This window comes from Podarcis tiliguerta (genome assembly GCF_965153285.1).
Source record: "Podarcis tiliguerta genome assembly, chromosome: 6".
NCBI classification, from domain to species: Eukaryota; Metazoa; Chordata; class Lepidosauria; order Squamata; family Lacertidae; genus Podarcis; species Podarcis tiliguerta.
Window position 1 is genome coordinate 3,939,578 of NC_139539.1, and position 24,147 is coordinate 3,963,724.

The 24,147-nt window shown below is 50.6% G+C and overlaps 1 protein-coding gene across 2 annotated transcripts; it reads left to right on the forward strand.

Annotated features, from left to right (window-relative positions):
- Positions 1-75: 75 nt before the first annotated feature.
- NSFL1C (NSFL1 cofactor) lies at positions 76-20,542 on the forward strand. Of its 2 annotated transcripts, none has more exons than XM_083447572.1 (9): positions 76-252; positions 3,656-3,753; positions 7,036-7,110; positions 11,791-11,956; positions 13,130-13,222; positions 14,866-14,975; positions 15,141-15,278; positions 18,257-18,421; positions 18,888-20,542. In XM_083447572.1, the coding sequence occupies exons 1-9, from the start codon at positions 151-153 to the stop codon at positions 19,048-19,050; spliced, it is 1,110 nt and encodes a 369-aa protein (XP_083303698.1). In that variant the 5' UTR covers positions 76-150; the 3' UTR covers positions 19,051-20,542. The 2 variants fall into 2 exon arrangements, with proteins under 2 accessions (XP_083303698.1, XP_083303697.1); XM_083447571.1 differs by having other exon boundaries at positions 94-252; positions 13,103-13,222.
- The last annotated feature ends 3,605 nt before the right edge of the window (positions 20,543-24,147 follow it).

Sequence of the window (24,147 nt, forward strand, 5' to 3'; positions counted from 1 at the left end):
GGAACGGTCTGAGCGTTGCCACGAGCGAGGCGGAACGAAAGGCTTCCCTCGCCCGCCAGAGGGCGGAAGTGAGGCAGGAAGCCGGAAGCTGAGCTCCGAGGCGGCTGCGGCGGCCGGGCCGGAGCGCTTTGGCGGTTGCACCGGGGCAAGATGGCGGATCGGGAGGAGGCGCTGAGGGAGTTCGTGGCCGTGACCGGGGCCGAGGAGGAGCGAGCGCGCTTCTTCCTGGAGTCGGCGGGCGGGGATCTGCAGGTAACCCTCGGCCGCGGAGGGGGCGCCCCCTCGTTTCCCGGGGGGGGGGGGGAGAAAGAGCAGCAGCGCCTCTCCCCCTTTCTCCTCCTAACACCCGAATGGGCCGCCTGGACTCTCTCCCTTCTCCCCTGTCCTCTCCCCCTCCCACCTGCTCTCCCTCTTCCCCTCCTCTCCCTCCTTTCCTCCTCCCCTCCCCCTGCCCCCTCTTTTCCTCTCTTCTCTCCCCATACCCCTCCCCCTTTTCTACTCTCCCCCTCCCCACTATCTTCCCCGCCCCCTTTTCCCCTCCCCCTCCCACCTGCCCCTCCTTCCCTCCTGTCCCTCCTTCCCTCTTCTCCTCCCCTCCCTCCTTTCCCCCTCCTCCTCTCTTCTGCCCCTGCCCCCTCTTTCCCCCTCTTCCTCTCTTCTGCCCCAGACCCCTCCCCCATTTCCTTTCCCCCCTTACCACTGCCCGCCCCCTTTTCCTCTCTCCGCCTCCCCACCATCTTCCCCGCCCCCTTTTCCTCTCCCCCTCCCACCTGCCCTCCCTCTTTCCCCCTGCTCCTCCTTCCCTCCTCTCCCTCTCTCCTGCCCCCTCTTTTCCTCTCCCCTCTCACCACTGCCCTCCCCCTTTCCCCCTCTTTCCTCCTCCCCACCATCTTCCTCGCCCCCTTTTCCTCTCCTTCTCACCACTACCTTCCCCCTTTTCCTCTCTCCTGCCCTCCCTCTCTCCCCCTCCCCACCATCTTCCCCACCCCCTCTCCCCTGCCCCCCAACCCTCCCCATTTCCTCTCCCCCTCACCACTACCCTCCCCTTTTCCTCTCTCCTGCCCTCCCTCTCTTTCCCTCACCACCACCTTCCCTCTCCCTCTTTTCTCCCCCCTTCTCCCTCCTCCAATTGCCCCATCTCCCTCCACACACAGCTGGACTGCCCTGGACTGCTCCCCGCCCCCTGTAGCCCCCCTCCTGTGCCCCCCCCCCATTCCTAGGCCTCTAGGACCGCCTTTCTTTCCTCCCTCCACCCTGCGGAACTCAGGAACTCGCCTCTGCAGGAGGCAGACAGCAGTGTCCACCAGCCTGGATGGCTTGGGAAAGAGGACTGGAGGAGTCGCTGGAAAGTGTGGGAGACTTGCTCTTGTGATAAGAGTTCCGCTTGCAGGTTTTGCAAAAAAAGGGGGGGGGGACATCAGTTTGGTCTCTGTGAGAACAGGACGCTGGGCCAGATGGGCCATTGGTCTAATCCAGCAGGCTCTTCTTATGTTCCTGGTTTGTTAAGGATACTGCTGAGAGCTGATAAGAGACACCCGTTCCTATCATGGAGCTACGATTCCCAGGGTGATCTAACAATCCATTCTTCTTTACTGGGGTGCTGGATTAGATGGGCTCTATTTGGTCTGATCCAGCAGGCTCTTAAGTTCTCCTCCTTGCTCCTTCATCCTCTTCTTCATGACACATCTTTCTTCTTCCCCCATACAAACCTTTATTCTCCCATACAATATCTTCCTTCTTGCAGCAGAGTCGTTCCCTCCTGCACACTCAAAGGTCAAGACTTTTGAGTGTGTAAAATATTACCTTATTCTTTTGGCTTAGCTTAACCTTTGCTAACCGAGTGCCCTCCATATGGTTTGGGCTATGATTGGCATCAGCGGCAGGCTGCTGTGGCTGATGGGAGTTGTAGTTCAGTTGTAGTCCAGAACATCTGGATGGCACTAGATTGTTGAAAGCTGGCTTAGCTCTTGCCAGCGGGCTCCAATCTGCTAAAGAAGCCACTGTTTTTTGACTTGCTTTGCAGTAGGATGGAGAGAAGACCTCATTGCTGCCCATTTGTAGCCTGTCACCATTGCTCTTTCTTCACTTTTTTACAATGCTGGCTGGAAGTTGCAAGTAAATTTCTATCCCTCTTTAAAAAAAAGTTCATCTTCCAGAATCCAGGTACCTTAACCAGTAGCTCCCAAATAGTGGATCAGGAGGACACGAGGAAAAATATTACACCAATGGAAGAAAGAAAAGGTATTAGTGGAAAAGCTCTTCCTTTAACTGTTGGAGGGGAGGCTGATTTTTAGTTTTCCTACTAAATAGTCAAGTAATCTGGTGTTAGTCACAGCTGGAGATGTAATACTTTGATCAGCTCAACACCAATTGCAGCTAGGCAGCTTGTGCTTCAGGTTGAACTGGTTTCCCACCTACAGCACTTTGGCTTCCAAGAAGATCCAGACTGTTCCAATTATGAAGGCGCCGCAGGCTGAGAAAGTCACAGGCTAACTGCCGGCATACTGTTTCAAACACCCATTCTGGATCTTCCGTATATTTTAGCAAGATTATAAATTTGACATTTAGAGCGCAGAACAGTCTTGCATATGAGCCCATAAACTTCAGTTTGCCCATCGGCATCCATGTTCCACTACACTGTTTGAACCCTGGGATTGGCAAGGTATTTGCCCAGAAGGAATGGCCTCTGGTGAACAGGCACCTGGTGTTTTTCAGCAAAACGGTAATAATTTGGCACTTAATGGAGAACAGTTCCAAGTGTCTCTCTGAGAGGAGCTCTCTTTCCAATGCTTTAGGGCTACTTGGCATGTTACAGCAGGTAAACGGCAATTTCCCTTGCATGAACATGTTGCCAGGTAGGAATTCTGTGTGGTGGTGCCATGTTCCTGTATTGCATGGTGTCTTGGAATACAACATTACCGTATTTTTTGCTCTATAAGACACACTTTCCCCCTCCTAAAAAGAAAGGGGAAATGTGTGAGCGTCTTATGGAGCGAATGCAGGCGGGAGGCTCTGCTCAGTGCTCTCTTTAAAGAGCCGCGTGGACCGTGTGTGCGGCTCTTGGGGGCTTTCTCCCGAGGAGGGAGAAGGGCTGCCCTTCTCCCTCCTCAGGGAAAAGCCCCCAAGAGCCACACACACGCTCCGCACACTCTTTAAAGGGAGCGTGGCTCTTGGGGGAGCCTTCTGCCTAAGCTGTGCGCAGCCTCTTCCAGGCAGGGGGAGCCTTCACCCCCCTGCCCGGAAGAGGCTGCGTGCAGCTATCCCATAAGCCAGAATAGCAAGAGGCTATCCCAGAGGCCAGATCCCTTTTGCTGTTCTGGCTTCTGGGATTCAGAATATTTTTTTTCTTGTTTTCCTCCTCCAAAAACTAGGTGCGTCTTATAGAGCGAAAAATACAGTATATTTTAATCAGATTCAATACTTGCTGGCTGGGGCTGATGGGAATTGCAGTCCAAACCAAAGCAGCAGTGAGAAGGTTGGAGAGCACCACAAACTTACCCAGGCCAAGGGAGTTTTCTGTACTTCCCCTCCTATTTGGCGTGGTATATGGTACAGAAGTCGTCACAAGGCTGTTGACAGTTGTCTTCTCTCCCTCTTGGGTGGCACTAAGCAATGGAGCTTGCTCTCAAAAACAGCTGTGTGTCCCTCCTTTCAGATTGCCCTGGCCAGTTTCTATGAAGATGGAGGTGACGAAGACATCATCACGCTCCCACAGCCAGCTCCCAGCTCTGTTACCCGAGGCACTGCACCCAGGTGAGGTCAAACAGGCTCATCTTTGAGCATGTCTATATTGCGAGCTGGTGTGCAACTGCCAGAACTTCCTTCCCGCACAGGAACCCTGGGAAGTGTAACTTGCTGGGGAGGCCATGAGGACACCCTGCTAGGGATCTCTAGCGTTCATGGAACTGCAGTTCCCACCTGCACCACACTCTGGGTCTATTGGGCAATGGGGGTAAGCCCACAGTGTGTAATCTAGGCATGCACTCAAGTCCTTTTTATTCTTTGGGGAGGTTTTAGCACGGCGAAAAGGGTTGTAAAAACAGTTCCCTTTTGTGTCGGAGCAGAGGAAGCAGCGGCAGCGCTCTCTCCTTGTGTGCATGCGTTTTGTGGAATATTTTCTACTTTCCCACTGTGGCTGCAGCCTTCCCCAACTTGGTGCCCACCAGATGCTGAGGCTGCTCTGTTGGATGTGCTGCAGCTTAGTGGGGCACGCATTCTGACATGCAGAAGGCCCCAGGTTTAGTCCTATGCATCCCCGCTAACAGGATCTAATCTGCTGAGTCTGGGGAAAGCCTGTGCTCAGTGGGCCAACACTTTTCTTTTGGGGATGACTCATCATGACCCTGCTTAGGAGGGATTGCATTGTGGGGATTTAAAAAAAAATATGTTACTGCCACATGATTTGGTTGGCTGCTATTACAATTTGCATCCTCATCGTCTCAAATATTGTGTGTTAAACTGGGCGGAGGGAGGAATGGGATTGTGGAAACCGGTTTTCCAGTGCTTCTCACAAAAAGATCTGGCGTGGACTCAGGCGCAGAAAGCAGACCAAGCAGCAGCATTTTGGGCTATCAGCCTGACCTGCTTTCACATTTCTGCTTAGTCATGCAGTCACTGAGAGAGAGTGAGTTTGAGCATGCTCAGTTGTCCCCCCCTCTAGCCTAGGTGTATTGTGAATTTCACATTCTTGAGGAAAGAAAGAACGAGGGAAAGGATTGCATTAGTATCCAACATGAGCCTTTGGAGCATAGCAGGCCATCTTGCTAGAGTTGGGTGATACCTGGTTTTCAACTTCTTGATATATTGCCAGCTAAACATCACGATATGCTGATATATCACAAAGTCTGAAATAAGGATGGAGCCATGTAGAGGCATTGGCTGGCTTCACAGTTTCCCCCTCATTGTGATTTTTGCATAGCACACACACACATTGTGATTCGCAATGTATTACCAGTTCAGAAATCGTGAAACTATTATAATGATACGGACTTGAAACCGGTTTTGAGCGATACATCGCCCAACACTAACACACGTCATGATTTGCCAGATTAAAAAACGATGAAGCCAATATCACAATATGGTCTTCAAACTGGTTCCAGGCGCTATATCGAAATATCACCCAGCCCTACTATCTGCCTGCATATTTTGGATTGTCTTTGGACGTTTTGACTTTCAGGAGTGCTTAGAATGCCTCGGAAGTGCAGTGCAAATTGGGGTGGTGGGGTTCAGGCTCCCCAACTACCAATTCAGGAAGATGATGCTTGCTAGAGGATGGTGGTCCCTTGCTTGGTGAGCAAAACTGTGGCTCCTGCTCTGTTCACCTAAAACCAGTTCCCAACCTTCTGCCACACTATGCCAAGGATCCCAGTGTGAGGAGGCCAGGGTGCCACATGGTCCTATGCATGGAAATGTGGAGCCCTAGGGTGCCACCAGCCTCCACGAAGCTGCCAGTTGTGTCCTGCTACTTGGAGCCACCCTCTGGAGTGCCATGCAAGGCGACTCCATTTTGCCATTTTGCAAGGAGGGAGGGAGGGAGAAGAGAAAGAAGCGAAGACGCTGCCTGGCAGGCAGGCTGCCCTACTGGCATCTCTGGCTCTCATGGCAGTTGTGCTGTGGAGGGAGAGAGTGGGCTGCCTGGTTGGGCGCTTAGAATCATATAATCTTAGAGTTGGAAGGGACCCAACAGTCATCTAGTCCAACCCCGTGCACTTGGAAGTGTGCGATGCTGGCTGCGGCCTGGGGGCGAGTGCGACACGTTGTCTGCCCCCTAAATTCTGAAATCGCTCCTGCGATTTGAACTTTAAACCACTTTTGTGCAACGTATTCCCTTTACTTCCCCCAGAAATGCAAAGTGCCCCTAAGGGTGCTTGGGATTGTTAGGGTTTTTATCCACCCGTGCTGCTCAGCAAGTAGGACTACGTGTGAGTGTCTGAGAGCGTGAGACAGGAAGTCTCAGTACTGTTGGAGAGTTTAGTTTCACTTCTGTGTGTGATGCTTTTCTGTACTGCTGCTGAGAGAGCACAGACATGCTGATGGCTTCTTAGTACATAGACTGTAAATAAAGTAGTTTACAGCTACTGGTTGTCTCTTTCTTCTACTATGAGATGCTTATTGCCGGTCTCTCTAGACTGAGGAAGATTTACAGCCAAAGAGTGACCACCGGAGAGACACCCTAGTGTCTCGGGAAGGTGATGGCCTTCCCGGGCATTTTTCCAATAGGGATAAGAGCAAAACCTGCCCTCCTGTCGGTGGGGTAGTGGGATGGGCTGTCCTTTACGGGCAGCAATCCATCAGGTCTGTCAGAGCTCACAGAAATGTTCTGTACTCCTTTGGTGCGGGGCATTAGTCCTTACAAGATGGAAGATCATCCCTTATTCCATACTGTCCTTAAGAATGTTTGGCATTTTAGTAATCAGTTGTCATAAATATGGAGATGTGAAGGCCTGGGAGTAAACACCAGGAAAAAATGGGGGAGGGGTACCAGGGAAAATGGGAGGGATCCCAGTTTTTCCAGATTTTTGTACTAACTAGACCGGGGTCAGCAACCTTTTTCAGCCGTGGGCTGGTCCACCATCCCTCAGGCCATGTGGGGGGCCGGACTATATTTTTGGGGGGGAAATGAATGAATTCCTATGCCCCACAAATAACCCAGAGATGCATTTTAAATGAAAGGACACATTCTACTCATGTAAAAACAACAGGCAGGCCCCACAAATAACCCAGAGATGCATTTTAAATAAAAGGACACATTCTACTCATGTAAAAACACACTGATTCCTGGACCGTCCGTGGGCCAGATATAGAAGGTGATTGGGCTACATCCGGCCCACGGGCCTTAGGTTGCCTACCCCTGAACTAGACCATCACATCTCTAGCAAGCTGCTCTGTATTTAAAAAAGTATCCTTTGGGCACCTGCTTGGCCTTCCACTTCTTGTCGTTCTGTGCTCCCAGTTAATGCTCAGCGCTGTTGGTGCTGCAGTTGCATCAGAACGATGTGGGGCGGACTCATATGGTATCTCCTTTTGTCTCACCAGTGACCACAGGGTGACGTCATTCCGAGACCTTGTCCATGCTCAGGAGGAGGAGGAAGAGGAGGAGGAAGGACAAAGGTTTGTTGCCGTTTGAATGCCTGACTTCCCCCCTGATTTATCGGGAAGGGAGGAGTTGGGGTGGGAAAAGTCCCTCTGGAAACGGTTTTTTGCAAGCCCAGGCTGCTATGGAAATGTCTGCATTGGGCAGGGGCCTCTCTGTTGAGGCAGCTGTTGGGAGTCCTGCTCTCGGAGGGCGTGACCTCCCCTGCCATTGTTTGAAGCACTTTCATTCCAGAATCTTGCATAGTAAGTGGTTGCGGCTCTTTCTTTCTAGGGGGAGGAGCAGGCGAGTTTATTGTTACCCTGACATGAACATGTTTGCTCTGTGCCAATAGATAAATAGAAACTCTCCACCAAGCAAGGCTTAGTCTGTGGCTTGTATGAATTGCACACCTTTCTTTCTTTCTTTCTTTCTTTCTTTCTTTCTTTCTTTCTTTCTCTCTCTCTGAATAGCTTGTTCTTCTACTATTTGTGCAATTTATCCTGGTATTGCTAGTTATAAGGATGAGCGGAGACAGCTTTGCGGGGCATTGCAGCCTCTGGAGTTCTTGATCAGCTCCCCTTTGACTTCTCACTGCGCAGTAACCACACAATTTTATTTATTTGTGTCATGAAATTCATACGCTGCTTGATTGTAAAAAACAACAACATTAAAGCAGTTTACAAAAAACTATAAGGAAAAATTATCAGTAAGGAAAAATAACAATAATAAGGCTTTCGGAAAATTAAAACAACAGTAGACTTCAATGCAGATTAAAACTTGCATCAGCTATCTTGGTAACGTGAGGTCTAGGAGCTTGGCCTTGAAAAGAAAAGAGAGCTTACATTCCCAGGAAGTTAAATTGAGTGATAAGTTATGTGACTTTTCTGCAGTCACAGCACATTCTCAGCCATGGACTTATCTGAGAATCCCTGCGATGTGTATGTTAGGAAATGTACAGCTCCCACAGTAAAGCAATGAAAGGGAGGCACAGTCCAGAGCATTACAAGAGCCCTCACAGATCAGACACACTGAGTTATTTAAACTACACATCATAGGCAGAGTCAATAAGGGAAATGTGGGCATTGGTGCACATAAAGCCAATTCATAATTTTCAGGATTGTCTTGTAGCAGAATGAATGAATGAAGAAAGCATTTACAGAAAGTTTAGAGCAGGGTTTCCCAGGGTCTCCAGCTGTTTTTTGGACTACAATTCCCATCATCCTTGACCACTGGTCCTGCTAGCTGGGATGATGGGAGTTCTAGTCCAAAAAGAGCTGGAGACCCAAGTCTGGGAGTGTTCAAAGCTCTTGACATAGCTAGTCCTATAAGGTTGGTGTGTGTGGGTGTGTGAAGCTGAGAGAGTTTTCCCTTGCACAAGTAGAAATCTTTGTAATGACAGGATGTGCAAACTGGAAACCACCCAAAGCTCCTAAATTGTCTCATGCTCAGGGAATTCCTCTCTCCTTCTGCCAAGGCTGCCTTTCTGTGTGTGGCCGATGATTTATATACCGTAGATTCTGGCGTGTAAGAAGACTTTTTAACCCTGGAAAAGAGGTTAAAAAGTCGGGGGTCGTCTTATACGCCAGGTATGGGCGGCGGGTGAGGGACGCGGGTGGCGCTGTGGGTAAAAGCCTCAGCGCCTAGGGCTTGCCGATTGAAAGGTCGGCGGTTCGAATCCCCGCGGCGGGGTGCGCTCCCGTTGTTCGGTCCCAGCGCCTGCCAACCTAGCAGTTCGAAAGCACTCCCGGGTGCAAGTAGATAAATAGGGACCGCTTACTAGCGGGAAGGTAAACGGCGTTCCGTGTGCGGCTCTGGCTCGCCAGATGCGGCTTTGTCACGCTGGCCACGTGACCTGGAAGTGTCTCCGGACAGCGCTGGCCCCCGGCCTCTTGAGTGAGATGGGCACACAACCCTAGAGTCTGTCAAGACTGGCCCGTACGGGCAGGGGTACCTTTACCTTTACCTTTATGGGCGGCGGGTGGCGGGCTCTGCGCCAGGAGAAAGCTTTCTCCCGGCACGGAGCGGACCCCGCCACCTGCTACTGCTGCCCAGCATATAAGACTAGGCTTATAAGACAAAGCCCCAAATTGCAGCAGCCAATTTGGGGGGTCGTCTAATACGCCCAGTCGCCTAATATGCCGGAATCTACGGTAATCAAGATGAGGCTCCTGGTAAATCTGAAGGGTCACACGGGCAGATTGGGTAAAACGGTGTTGGCCAACCTATTGGGCGGGTGTGCCTGAAGTCCAATCCACAAGTGCTGTGCTAGCTGGCATTACATTATACCTGCAGCCTGTTCTCCCTCCACTGTTGGAGGCCACGTGCTTCTGAATGCCAGTTGCTAAGAATCGCAGGTGGGGAGAGTTGCTTTTGCACTGAGGTCCTGCTTGTAGCCAGCTGCCCGTTGGGGCTTCTGGTTGGCCACCGTGGGAACAGGATGTGGCACATAGCTTCAGGGTTCTTGGCCTTGCCTCTGTTGTCTACTCAGCCAGGCCAGCAGAACGGTGAAGAAAGGCCGGCTGGAGCAGAGACCTGACTCGGATGGGAAACCTGCAGCCTTCCAAAAGTTGTTAAGAGTCCCAACTGCCAGCAGAATGGCCCAGCGGTCAGGGTTGAGAGGAGTTGCAGTCCAGTTTCTGATGGGCCACAGATTCCCCCTCCTCGGTCTCACTTCTGTGCTATCCATTCAGGTCCTCCTGCTAGTGTTCGGCTGATCTGCAAACATTACTGCCCGTGCCACTCTGGCCCCAGTGCTGCAAGCCAGCCAGCCAGAGAGTAAGAATTGCAAATGTGTATTTATTTTAAAAAGGTAAAGGTACCCCTGCCCGTACGGGCCAGTCTTGACAGACTCTAGGGTTGTGCGCCCATCTCACTCAAGAGGCCGGGGGCCAGCGCTGTCTGGAGACACTTCCGGGTCACGTGGCCAGCGTGACATCGCTGCTCTGGCGAGCCAGAGCCGCACACGGAACGCCGTTTACCTTCCCGCTGGTAAGCGGTCCCTATTTATCTACTTGCACCTGGGAGTGCTTTCGAACTGCTAGGTTGGCAGGCGCTAGGACCGAACAACGGGAGCATACCCCGCCACGGGGATTCGAACCGCCGACCTTTCGATCGGCAAGCCCTAGGCGCTGAGGCTTTTACCCACAACGCCACCCACGTCCTATGTATTTATTTTACTTCCTTCTTAAAACCTGTTTCTTAGGCTGACATTGGGGTGAGTGTGCATGTGTGTGCACTTAACCCAGTTTGAGAACAGGACTTGCTTTGGCTACAGGAGAGAGTAATAATAATAATAATAATAATAATAATAATAATAATAAATTTACATACGACCCTTCATCCGAAGATCACAGAGTGGTTTACAATATAAAAACACAAAAATACATACTATAATAGCAAACAAAAGCAATAATACAGTGGTACTTCCGGTTGCGAACGGAATCTGTTCCGGAGTGGGGACGCGGGTGGCGCTGTGGGTTAAAGCCTCAGCACCTAGGACTTGCCGATCGAAAGGTCGGCGGTTCGAATCCCCGCGGCGGGGTGCGCTCCCGTCGTTCGGTCCCAGCGCCTGCCAACCTAGCAGTTCGAAAGCACCCTAAGGTGCAAGTAGATAAATAGGGACCGCTTACCAGCGGGAAGGTAAACGGCGTTCCGTGTGCTGCGCTGGCTCGCCAGATGCAGCTTGTCACGCCAGCCACGTGACCCGGAAGTGTCTTCGGACAGCGCTGGCTCCCGGCCTTTAGAGTGAGATGAGCGCACAACCCTAGAGTCTGGCAAGACTGGCCCGTACGGGCAGGGGTACCTTTTACTTCTGGTTGCGAACGGAATCTGTTCCGGAGGCCCGTTCACAACCTGAAAAGAATGCAACCTGCTTCTGCGCATGTGCGGGTCGCGATTTGCCGCTTCTGCACATGCGCGTAACATCATTTTGCGCATTGCACAAGCGGCGAAACCCATTCCAGGAATTCCGGGTCACCGCATGACGCAACCTGAAAACACTCAACCTAGGAAGAAGACTGGAAAAAGTTTCAAGATTATTTACAGAAATATTGTAAAATTAATGAATGTTTAAAGATTCTTGGAATGAAGTTATATGGCTTTTGTAGAAATGTTATAAGGATTTAAGTATAAATAGATTAATGGAATTTTAAAGGTAAAATAAGGTTAGAATGTGTTAGGATAATTATAGGACAGTTAACAGAGGAAGATGGAAAGGAATTGCTGAAACATTTGACAAAAGTGGAATACAAAAAGGGAGGTGTGAGGAGGTCGGTGAAATAAGTGAATGAAAGATAAGATATTGAAATTGAGTGTTTTAAATTGGTTTTGTTTGGTTTTGTTAGTTTAATGTGTCTAGTGTTATGTAGTGTCTTTATATTGTATTGTATTGTTCTTTTTTCTTTTTTTCTTTTTATTTGGTTTTGTAGTGTGTAAATTGTTCAAAAAGCAATAAATATTATTTAAAAAAAAGAAAAGAAAACGCTCAACCTGAAGCAAACGTAACATGAGGTATGACTGTACTCCCCTACACACACACAAACAATTTAAAGGGTCAAAGATTGTTTTAATTTGCCAAAGGCCTGGCATAAGAGGAATGTTTTTGCCCGGCATTGAAAGATATGTAACAAAATTAGCAAACATGTTTGAGCCCAGATGCAAACATGCCCCAGCCTTCAATGGAGAGGTGTAATCTTGGGGGCCTGTTGTCTCTTCAGATTTTACGCTGGGGGCTCTGAGCGAAGCGGGCAGCAGATTGTTGGTCCTCCGAGGAAGAAGAGCCCCAATGAGCTGGTTGAGGACTTGTTCCGAGGGGCCAAAGAGCACGGAGCTGTGGCTGTCGACAGAGCAGCCAAGAGCCCTGGGGAAGGCAGCAGGCCAAAGGTGAGCACACCTGGGGGGGATTCTGTTGAGACGAAATGTGCAGAAGGGGTCGTGGAAAGCAAGGCTGTGGTTGGCGCAGAAATGAGACAGATGGGAGGGACTTGAATGAGGCCAAATCCTTTCAGAAAGCAGCATGGATGAAGGCATGGGAAGGCGAGGAGCAGTAAGGACCGATAGTCAGGGAGGGGGAGCATAAAGCAGGGAGGAGTGTTGGAGGAGAAGTGGGAAAAAGTGAGGGCTGGAAGCTTCAAGTACAGTGGTGCCTCGCAAGACGAAAAGAATCCGTTCCGCGAGTTTTCATCTTGCGGTTTTTTCGTCTTGCGAAGCAAGCCCATTGGCGGATTAGCGCAATTAGCGCTATTGACAGTTTAAGGGCTAAAAACGGCTTTTTAAGGCTTAAGGGATATGCTTTTAGCAGCTTAGCGCTTCAGAAAAAGGGGTTTTGGAGCGAAAAAAACCCTCAAAATTTTTCGACAATTTTCGTCTTGCGAAGCAAGCCCATAGGGAAATTCGTCTTGCGAAGCGCCTCTGCAAACGGAAAACCCTTTCGTCTTGCGGGTTTTCCGTCTTGCGAGGCATTCGTCTTGCGGGGCACCACTGTAGACGGAGAGAGCAAGAAGGGGCCAGTGTGGACTCTCAGGGAAGGGAGATAAAGCAGTCTCCAGGGCTTGAGAAAGATGGACTTGGCTGAGACATTCACACCGCACTGAAAGTAGCTGTCAGCAGCAGCTTCCCTCTTAAAGGCAGCTGCAGCCAGTCTCCTGTAGCCCCTTCCCTGTGGATGTTGTTCTTGCAGAACTGCCTCCCTCCCCTAAAAAACTCACCCTAAAAGGAGGGCTGGCAAAATCCCACTCGGCACTGACATGCCTAAATGATTGATTCAGACGCTTGCTGATCTGAACGCTTCTCCTTTCCCTGCACAAAACCGTTGTTTAGTGGGGAAATGACAATGGCGCATTGGGTTTAATTAAAGGACGGTGGATTAAGTTAGATACTGACATGGGTTGTGTGTGTCAGCCCTCAAACTATCTGGCCTGCCCGTCCTTGGAATTTTTAGCGGAGGGGAAGCGAGAAGTATTTGCCAGGGCCGCCGAATGGAGGTTGAGATCGGAGGTGACCCATCTGCCTTTTCCCTGCTTTTTCCAGGCCTCACAGTTCCTTTCTCTCTCGCAGCCCTTTGCAGGTGGAGGGTACCGCCTGGGAGCTGCTCCCGAGGAGGAGTCTGCTTATGTTGCCCCAGAGATGAGGCAGAACGCTGCCCAGGATGTGAGTATTGCTAGGACAGGGGTCTGCAACCTTTAAGACAAAAAGAGCCACTTGGACCCGTTTCCGAAGAAAAAACAACAACTGGGAGCCGCAAAACCATTGCGACATTTAAAACAAATATATCTCCGGAGCCGCAATCTGACAGCAGGCGGGAAGGTGACGTCGGGACAGTGCGTGACTAACGCACGCACCGCCCCCATGTGACGTCACAGCCAGTACAGTGCCCGCCACAGTGAGGAGTGTCGGGGCGCACAATGCGCCTCCTCCCCTCACAGGTATCCACCCCGGAGCCGCGGCAAAGATGTAAAAGAGCCGCATGCGGCTCCGGAGCCGCGGGTTGCAGACCCCTGTGCTAGGAGTAGGACTGGAGGTAGTGAGATCTGGCCAGGTCCCCATTTTTCCCTTCCAGGGTTTAGTTCCTGGCTTTCTTTCTCTGGCACCTCCAGGATAGATATCTCTAGGATCAGAGATCTAGGAAAGGCCTCACTCTGCCCCCGAGTCCATAGAGAGCTGCTGCTGCTCAGCATAGATCAGGCATGTCCAAAGTCCGTTTCGGGGGCCTAATCCGGCCCACTGGTCGGTTTAATCTGGCCCCTGTGGCAGTTTATTTCCTGGGGTAAAACCCTAAAAAAACCCTCAAAAACTTCAACCCTAAAAAAAGCTCAACTTTGGGGTAAAATCATAAAAAAGCTCAACAACTTCAAACTTCAGTCTTAAAAAAAGTTCAGTAACTTTGGTCGGCCATCACAGCCCTTCACTTCATCAAATCTGGCTCTCTTTGAAAAAAGTTTGGACACCACTGGCATATATGATGCGGAACCAGTTTTTGTTTTTTTTTTGCCAACCAGGCTCCTTCCAGGTGCATCAAACTATAGCTCCCACCAGCCCCAGCCAGCATGGGGCTAATGGGAGTTGTAGTCCAAAACATCTGGCAGGAACCAGATTGGCAGAGCTGGAACAGACCAGTGATCTGTCTAGATATAAGGCAGCTTCATATGTCCAGCCACACATTGCATGCGAGGATATATGTTAGTGACTAAGTTTTAAATTACATATATTTTTAACTGCTTCTATATCTGTATTGTTCCTCTTATACCTAATTGCAAATTCAAATGTATCGCTATCGTGTTTCGTGACTTCCTTGATATTGTATGTGGGCTGGAACTGGGCTGTGACCGAAATAATAAATTCATCATCATATAAAACCCCTGGCACTGGCTGCTTCAGAGGAGAGAGGGTGGATCGGAGCTGCGAGGTTGTGAGAGGTGGGTGTCTGAGACCCTTTCTCTTCACGCTGCTCCAAATAGCTCCATCAAGTTGCTTTCCGCCCTGCAGGGCTCCATGTGTGTTGAGCCCAAGACAGGCGGGGTGAGTTGAAGCCATTTGCACGTGGCCAAGAAAGGGTTCCACATCCATCTCCCTTGCTATCTCTCTCCTCCAGCAACATTGCAAAGGCACTAGGTTGGAGAAGGCTGGCTTCCAGGGCAGCAGCTCTGGCAGGGCAAGAGGGATGAGGAGGGTCGCAATTTCTGCTGCCTGGCATACCACCCTCACTCCCTGGTTTGAACGGGCGCACATGTGCAGCGGTGTGGCTTCCTGGGAGAGGCACCCTGCAGGTGGTGGAAAGACTTTTGATTTTACAGGTGCACGTGGTCCTGAAGCTGTGGAAGAGTGGCTTCAGCCTGGACAGCGGAGAGCTGAGGAGCTACCAAGACCCATCCAACTCCCAGTTCCTGGAATCCATCCGCAGAGGGTAATAGCAGTGCTCTGGGATGTGGGCCAGTGTTTGGTAACTGGCTGCACCAGACATCTTAGTCTCTGGGATGCTGCACTCTGCAGAATGCTCCCTTACCACAGAGAAAGGTAAGGCTGGCCGATCCTTTTTCTTGAGTTGCCTCCCTCTGTTTTCCCTTGTCAGGGAGGTTCCTGTGGAGCTTCGCCGGTTGGCCCGTGGCGGGCAGGTCAACTTGGACTTGGAGGACCACCGTGACGAGGATTTCACAAAACCTAGAGGTGCCTTCAGGGCTTTCACTGGGGAAGGACAGAAACTGGGCAGGTGAGCAGTCAGTCAGCCTTTGAGCATTTCCTTCTTGCCTCTTTTGCAAAAGGGCCCGGCTGCCTCTAGTCTTCATTGAGAGAAGCACCCAAGTAAAGGTTCAAAAGGAAATTAAAGCACAGTTAAAAACTTCCCCATGCAAGGCTGCCTTCAGGTAATGATGATACAGTGGTGCCCCGCAAGACAAATGCCTCGGAAGACAAAAAACTCGCAAGACGAAAGAGTTTTCCGAGTTGCTTCGCAAGACAGATTTCCCTATAGGCTTGCTTCGCAAGACAAAACGTCTTGCGCCTTTTTTTTAAAAAACCGCCAATGCATTCCTACGGGAAACCGTCAATACACAGCGGTGCTTCGCAAGACGAAAAAACTCGTAGAACGAAAAAACTCGCAGAACGAATTAATTTCGTCTTGCGGGGCACCACTGTAATAGTAATTACTATGTATAATAAGTGCTGTGGAACCTTGGTTGTCGAACGCAATCCGTTCCAGAAGACCGTTCGACTTCCAAAACGTTCAACAACCAAAGCGCAAAGGGCTGTCAGCAGTTTCTATGGTGAAAATTGAAAAACACGCCACTCGGCTTCCAAGGCGCATTCAAAAACAGAAGCAATTACTTCCGGGTTTTCAGCGTTCAGGTTCTGAAACGTTCCGCTTCCGAGACGCTCAAAAACTAAGGTTCCACTGTATTAGTATTATTAATACACCGCCCATCTGGCTGGGTTTCCCCAGCCACTCTTTACGGCCTCCAGCAGAATAGTAAAAATACAATAATTCATCAAACATTAAAAACTTCCCTAAACAGGGCTGCCTTCAGATGTCTTCTAAAAGTCAGATAGTTGTTTATCTCCTTGACATCTGCCCTCTGCCTGGTTCCCTGTAGCTTCATTTCTCACAGTGAGGGAACCGCCAGAAGGCCCTCAGAGCTGGATCTCAGTGTCTGGGCTGAACGATGGGGGTGGAGACACTCCTTCAGGTATACTGGACCGAGGCCATTTAGGGCTTTAAAAGGTCAGCACCAACACTTTGAATTGTGCTCGGAAACCTACTGGGATCCAGTGTAGGTCTTTTAGAACCAGTGTTGTATGGCCCCGGCAGCTGCTCCCAGTCACCAGTCATGTACATCATTCCTCCTTCCTTCTTATGCAGCAATTCTGCTGCCCTTGCTTTAATAGTAAAATCTCAAATTCTATAAATATTCAGATAAGGCCAAACTGCCTAGTTTCTCTCTGCTTGTTCAGTCTACTTGTAATATGATCTGGAATGTTGAATTTAGTTGTGAACGGCCTAAGCGCTGCATTGCAAGCTGGGCATCAGCTGTGAAGGTCTGTGCCAGAAATACACCAGGTCAGGCAGGGAGTGAGATGATCCCATTTCAGATTCCTGTTGCTCCGTCTTCTTGGCAGAAATTGCTTCCTCATCCCTCTTTGCTGGGTAGTCTGCTGCATGCCGCTGTTAACCCGGCCAGCCACTTCTGATCCTGAAAATTGCATGTGTGAATGTTGCAGTTAGCAAATTTATATGCAGAGCCAGGTGCCTAATGCAAATTTCTTTTACTCTGGAATTTTGCCCACTGTCCTCAAGGCAGCGTTTGAAATACTTCGCTGATTAAGGTTGCAGTGCAGTCCAAATTTAACATGGAGCAAAACGCCGCCGAAACAAGTTGGCCTGATTTCCAAGCAAATGCATTTTGGCACTTCTCCCACAGCAAACTGCAATTGTTTTCAGCTTTCAGTGGCTAACTGCACTTTTCAGTGGTTAGAATGTTTGCGGACGTTGTTAACATAGTTATAGCTTAGCTTCCTGGGGTGGGAGGTGTTGCGGCTGCGACTTTGCCCTTGGAGTGCAGGATTTCATCTCCAGAATAGAATTAGGCGGAGAGTTTGCAAGCCGTCCAGACAGGCCAGTTATTTGAACCTTCATCTTCTGTGTGCAAACCCCAACAATTCTGCCTGCAAACAGCCCAGTTGTCTTCTTGGCTTGTTCTTCTTCCACGGCCCTTCTTGTTGTTTGGTTTTGTTTTTTAATTAAATTTCTATATCGCCATTCACCCAATGATCACATTTTCTTAAACTGTGGATAAAATAGTACGGCTGCGGATGCTGATGTTGAAGAACACAACCCCCCCCCCCCCTTTCCAAATGGTTTTTATTAAAAGATTTTCTTGGGTAGCAAAAGTACATAAAAAGTCTCTATTTTCAGATCATTTTTCCAAGTCCTTTATACAGATCAGTTATATTCGATGTGAGGCATTAATCTTGTATATGGTATAAGCGTAGGTGGAAAGAGGTGGGGAGATGGGGGGGGCAGAGAGAAGTAGTAAATTTTCATTCTTTTCCATAGTGTACGTGGAAGGTGTTTGTGTCAGTGTCATGTGGGTAGGTTTGATGGACACAGTTTCTTTTTAAATTCATCCTGTATCCTCTGTTTCATTACAAAGATTCTTGCACAAGGAAAGGAAATCCAGGGCCAGATTTTGGTCCAGTCCGGTAGCTCTCTTAGAGTACAGTGGTACCTCTGGTTGCAAACGGGATCCATTCCGGAGGCCCGTTCGCAACATGAAACGAACACAACCCGCAGTGGCACATCTGCGCACACACAGGTTGCGATTTGCCGCTTCTGCACATGCACGTGACGTCATTTTGCGCTTCTGCGCGAGTGGCGAAACCCAGAAGTAATCCTTTCCGGTACTTCCGGGTCACCGCGGGACGTAACCTGAAAGAACGTAACATGAAGCGGACGTAACATGAGGTATGACTGTAGTTTCACCTGGTTCATAAATGGTTTTGACCAGTCTCGTTTTGCTTGGGTCTCCGAACCCAAATTCCAAAGGTTGATTAGTCTTCTGAAGCTGCTCCTTTATGTCCCTCGAATAACTGTGTACAGCCACCAGGTGTATTGTCAGGGAGGCCTGCATCAGTCTTGCCCAAACCTGCCTCCTGCTCCACAGTGCAAACCTTTCCTCCCTCTTCCTCCCTCAGCACTGCCCCCCAGGTGATGGGTGGAGGCTCCCCGTCGCAGCAAGCGGAAAACGAAGCCAAAGCCAGCTCCTCCATCACCATCGACGAGTCAGAGCCCACCACCAGCATCCAGATCCGGCTGGCGGACGGGGGGCGGCTGGTCCAGAAATTCAACCACAGTCACAGGTACCGGGGCAGAGCTTGCTGCCAAAGGGCATTACAAATATGGGAACCTGGCTGGCATTGGTGGGTGGGTGGGAAGCTGGAAGAGGTCCAGCGCTGTGATGGCTTGTGAGAAATGCCTCTGCTCACTCAGTCTTTATTTTACATATGTACAGGCAGCACATTACAATCATGCATCTGAATCCTCTGGCTCAGATTCTGGGAGTGGCTTTTTCACGTCATGCCTCTCCCCCCTCCTCTTTAACCCTCTCCTTTCCCTGGCAGACGGAACAGGCATTGCCTCACTGTCTGTGCCAGAACTTCCTGAGCTGAGCTGAGGCTCTGGTTCAACATCTGAGAGCTGTCCCGCCTCCCGGCTTTCTCCTCTTTCCTCAATCGTCACTTCCTGCCCACCTCCCTCTGCCTGTTCCTGCTCCTCCCCTGCATTCTCTGGCCATACTATGACAGACGCACCTTGTTTCTCTTGCAGGATCCGCGATGTCCGACTCTTCATAGCGGACGCCAGGCCTGCCATGGCCGCCACGAGCTTTGTCCTCATGACCACTTTCCCCAACAAAGAGTTGACAGATGAGGACCAGACCCTGAAGGAAGCCAACCTACTGAACGCCGTCATCGTCCAGAGGTTAATATAAGGGAACCTGCCCGATGGCTGCCTGCCCAGGCCCTATAGCCTCCTACGGGGCAACTCTCCGGGCGGGAAGGGCAGCCTCACGGCCGCCTCGTAGTGCTGGGTTCGAAGCTCTTGCGTTGGACTCTTTAGTTGCGTTTCCCACTGTTTTGTTTTCTTTGTGCTGATCCATGGACTTTAAAAATAATAATAATAATAATTAAAACCAAACACAAACTTTTTCAAAGGAGCAGCAGCTCCCTGTTGTGCCTGCCACACACTCCCCCCTGGATCACTTATGGGGCAGAAAGGAGAGGTAAGGTTCAAGGGGGGGGGTGCATGGCTTCCTCCCTTCATTCCAGCTCCAGGGGGGGTAGCAGCTACAGGATCCGTCGGTGTATTAAATAAAGTGGGCCCCCAACCCGGGGGGTGCTCTTCTCTGTTGCCAACCAAGTCTGTAGGGTATTTCTGTCTTGCATATGGGTAAAAGCTGTGGGCATTAGGAGGAATCCAGACCTTCCCTCCTCAAATAATCTAGCGTCCCATTTGCAGCACAATCTTGCCATCGGCTCTTCTGTTCCTCCAGGCTCTCTCATAGCACCGCAACGAGCAGAGAGGTCCCTTCAAAGTGTCTTCCCCCCCATATCCTGAAAATGAGCCACTCTTAAGTGAGGGGTCTCTTGAGTGCAAAGCCTGGGATGGGTGGCCCTTGGTTTTTTCCCCCTCCTTCCAGCGTGCTAAATAAAAGGAAGGGCTCGTAAAAAGAGGAGACCCACATTTTGATCAGGATTTGAAGCCTCTTAGGTAGGGGAACGGTTTGGCTTGGAGTGTGTGACTTCGTACTTCCTGAAGATCAGCACGGCTGCAATCTGTCACTCATCTCAGTTTTGGATCCAGGGGTGTCCTCCTCACCGTCTTCTGTTTTTTTTAAAGAAAATAATTCGTCAGCCGCCTCCCACTGTTCCTCATTCTGTCTCATCTGCCTTTGTTCTTTCTCAGGTCTTTCTTAGGAAGGTCTCTCCCTTGATAACACAGCAGTCTTTGCCTTTCTGGGTCCCTCCAGCTGATCCAAAACATCTGGTTGGCCCCAGGTGGGCAAAAGCTGTGACACCAAGTGCCCCAGGAAACTCACTAAATTTCTCCTCAATGGAAAGGGGCGCGTGCGGGAAAGTTTGGCGCAGGACAAATATCTCCATGCCTGCGAGCCTGCGCTCAGCTCTGCTCTTCAGTTGTGGGCTGTGCTTGAGCTCACATCTGCTGCATGGTCCCTCCTCGGTCAGGTGATGGAAAGCAGCCTCTCCACGGAGCAGAGCTTGAGAAAAAGGAAGGCTTGCATCCAGGCCGGTCTGTCCTGCCGGCCACTTGGGTATCGGTTATCCTGCGCCAGAAAGTTCAGACATGGGCATTCCCCACCTGCCACCCCTCATGGCTAAATGAATCCACACCAGATGTTGACAGTGAATTCTGTAAATTATTGTGACAAGTGTGTGAGCATTAAAAATCCAAACTGAACCCGGGACGACGTTTGCTCCTTTCTGTCGCGGTGTGGAATAGCCTCCGGTTTTGCAGGCAGCATCTGTGAGGATGGGGGTTAGCATAGGGGGCAGGGAGCTCAGCTTGGTTAGCAATGTGTAGCCCAGGGGTTGGGCAAGGCTTGCCTGGGTCAGTTATCTGCCGCGGAGCTCCCTCCATGGGCCAGATGCGTGAGTGCGCACGCCTGCGATTTCCGACATCTGTGTCTGCTCAGAAGCGATTTCCGGCGCCGCGGAAGCAGGTCTCCCCGCCGCACTGTGCCGGTTTAGTGCAGCGCGGGCAGCTCAGTTTGGGGGCAGCTCGTGGGCCAGTAAAATGACCCCCATGGGCCGTTTGTGGCCCATGGGCCTTAGGTTGCTGACCCCTGGTCTAGCCCCTGCCCGCCACGATTGGAGCTGTGCTACTCGGCTGTGGTTATGGGATTGCAGTCCCTCTAGGTAGAATGGGTTGCAGTCTTCGCAAGGGAGTCGTTACAAGAGGCAGGAACATTCAAAAACGGCATTTCTGCTTCCAGAGTGATAGGGCCAGCTCTGCTGCTGCTGCAGTGGTGGCCCAGGCCTGAGTTTCACCAGGTGCAATAATCTTACAGGACGGGACTCCTGCACAGGCAAATGTCCCCATTCATTTCATTGGGCTGGGGGGCTGCTTCCAGTGGAGGAAGGAACAGGGAAGGGCTGGGTACAGGGTGGGGCAGTTTGGCAGTGGAGGTTTCGTACGTATGGGGGCTGACTTCAAGAGCTGACTTCAGAAGAGAGTTGGCTGGTTCCCTAGCTCAGCAAAGTGCTTGGCATCCCTTGGTTGTCGCACTGGTTATTTTTATTATTTGTTAAATTTATATTCCGTCCTTCATCCGAAGATCTCGGGGTGGTTCACAAGATGGAAATGCAGGATTAAAGCACAAAATAAATAGCTCAAAACAAAACAACAGCCCCAGCCCACTCGCAAACACATTTAAAAGGCCATGGAATATTAATCAGCCCAAGGCCTGGTTGAAGAGAAACGTTTTTGCCTGTTGCATAAAGCTGTATAATGAAGGCACCAGGCAAGTGTATCTGGGGAGAGCATCCCACAAACAGGGAGCCACTGCAGAAAAGGCCCTGTTGTGCGGCTGCCCTCCAGACCTCTCATAGAGGAGGCACACAAAGAACAGCCTCGCATGAGGAGGACTGGCGCAATGCGCTTGTGGAATTTGAATAAAGAAGTTCTCGGTTCACCGTTGCCCAAACTCAGTAGTGTTACTTAAGTCTCTTTCTCAACCGAGATGTCAAAATGTCAGGGGGAGGAGGAAGGGAAATGTTGAAATCAAGTTAGCAGGTGCCCCACATACACTTCCCACTATAATAATCTACAGCGTGGTTCACCTGTGCCTGTTTTTAGGCAGGTGGCCGTGGCCAGGTGTATTTTGCTTGGCTGACTGCATTCCGTGCTTCCTCCGAGGAGCTCAGGGTGGTGCAGATGGGCTCTCCTCACCCCCTTTTGTGGGGATAAGATGAGAAGGAAAATCATGTACACCACCTTGAGCTCCTCAAGGTAAAGGGACCCCTGACCATTAGGTCCAGTTGTGGCCAACTCTGGGGTTGCGGCGCTCATCTTGCTTTATTGGCCAAGGGAGCCGGTGTACAACACAAAGTAGAAGCAGCAGCTCTCAAACTGAAATGCTTCTGCTGAAAATTGACATTCAGCTGTTAACATGTGCCACATCACTCGCTGTGGACCATAACACATAATATTTTTCAGGCACTGGCAGTAGGAGCAGGCATTCATTCTGTAAAGGGACCCCTGACCGTTAGGTCCAGTCGTGGACGACTCTGGGGTAGCGGCGCTCATCTTGCTTTATTGGCCAAGGGAGCCGGTGTACAGCTTCTGGCTCATGTGGCCAGCATGACTAAACCGCTTCTGGCGAACCAGAGCAGCGCACGCAAACGCCGTTTACCTTCCCACTGGAGCGGTACCTATTTATCTACTTGCACTTTGACGTGCTTTCGAACTGCTAGGTTGGCAGGAGCAGGGACCGAGCAGCAGGAGCTCACCCCGTCGCAGGGATTCGAACCACCAACCTTCTGATCGGCAAGCCCTAGGCTCTGTGGTTTAACCCACAGCGCCACCCATGGGGTAGGCAAGATATATAACTGCACCAAATCAATATATTAAAGGTAAAGGTACCCCTGCCCATACGGGCCAGTCTTGACAGACTCTAGGGTTGTGCGCCCATCTCACTCAAACAGGCCAAGGGCCAGCGCTGTCTGAAGACACTTCCGGGTCACGTGGCCAGCGTGACATTGCTGCTCTGGCGAGCCAGAGCCGCACACGGAAACGCCGTTTACCTTCCCGCTAGTAAGCGGTCCCTATTTATCTACTCGCACCCGAGGGTGCTCTCGAAATGCTAGGTTGGCAGGCGCTGGGACCGAACAACGGGAGCGCACCCCGCCGCGGGGATTCGAACTGCCGACCTTTCGATCGGCAAGCCCTAGGCACTGAGGCTTTAACCCAGAGCGCCACCCGCGTCCCCAATCAATATATTACATTGAATAAAAGGCAGATAAAATCAACGGTTTAAAAACAAGTCCGGTAATTATGTGCCTGGAGAGTTTTCAGCAGGTCCTTGCCTAATGGCAATAGGGAGTTCCAAAGTGTTTGTGCTGCCGCCCTGAGAGGCATCAGTTTCTCACCAATGTGGCAGATGGAACAGCTTAAACGGGGCCCTAGCAGGTAATGGGGGATTGCAGTTCCCAGTTTCTGCCCAAGGGTGGCGCTGGCGCACTGAGGCAGGACTTGAGCAAAGGTGGAATTGCAAGAAGGGTTTGCGTAGTTTTTTGAAGATGCTGCTCTTTGCTTCCCTTGCAAACAAATCTCGATGCCGCCTCTGTGTTTCAAGAGGGTTGTTCTTTCCGCATTTGGGGCTCCTTCCCCCCCCCCCCAGCAATGTGTTATTATGGAGAATATTCCCAAGAGGGATGGAAACCCTGGTGGGTGGGAGGTTCACAAATCTCCACCAGTTAGAATCATAGAATCATAGAGTTGGAAGAGACCACAAGGGCCATCGAGTCCAACCCCCTGCCAAGCAGGAAACACCATCAGAGCACTCCTGACATATGGTTGTCAAGCCTCTGCTTAAAGACCTCCAAAGAAGGAGACTCCACCACACTCCTTGGCAGCAAATTCCACTCTCGAACAGCTCTTACTGTCAGGAAGTTCTTCCTAATGTTTAGGTGGAATCTTCTTTCTTGTAGTTTGGATCCATTGCTCCGTGTCCGCTTCTCTGGAGCAGCAGAAAACAACCTTTCTCCCTCCTCTATGTGACATCCTTTTATATATTTGAACATGGCTATCCTATCACCCCTTAACCTCCTCTTCTCCAGGCTAAACATGCCCAGCTCCCTTAGCCGTTCCTCATAAGGCATTGTTTCCAGGCCTTTGACCATTTTGGTTGCCCTCCTCTGGACACGTTCCAGTTTGTCAGTGTCCTTCTTGAACTGTGGTGCCCAGTTGCTGGAAGTGGAAGAGTGTTCTGATGTTCGTGTCCTGCACGCCACTATAAGAAGAACAGTTAAGAAGCAGGAAGGGGAGGAGGAAGGGAGTGAAACCAAGA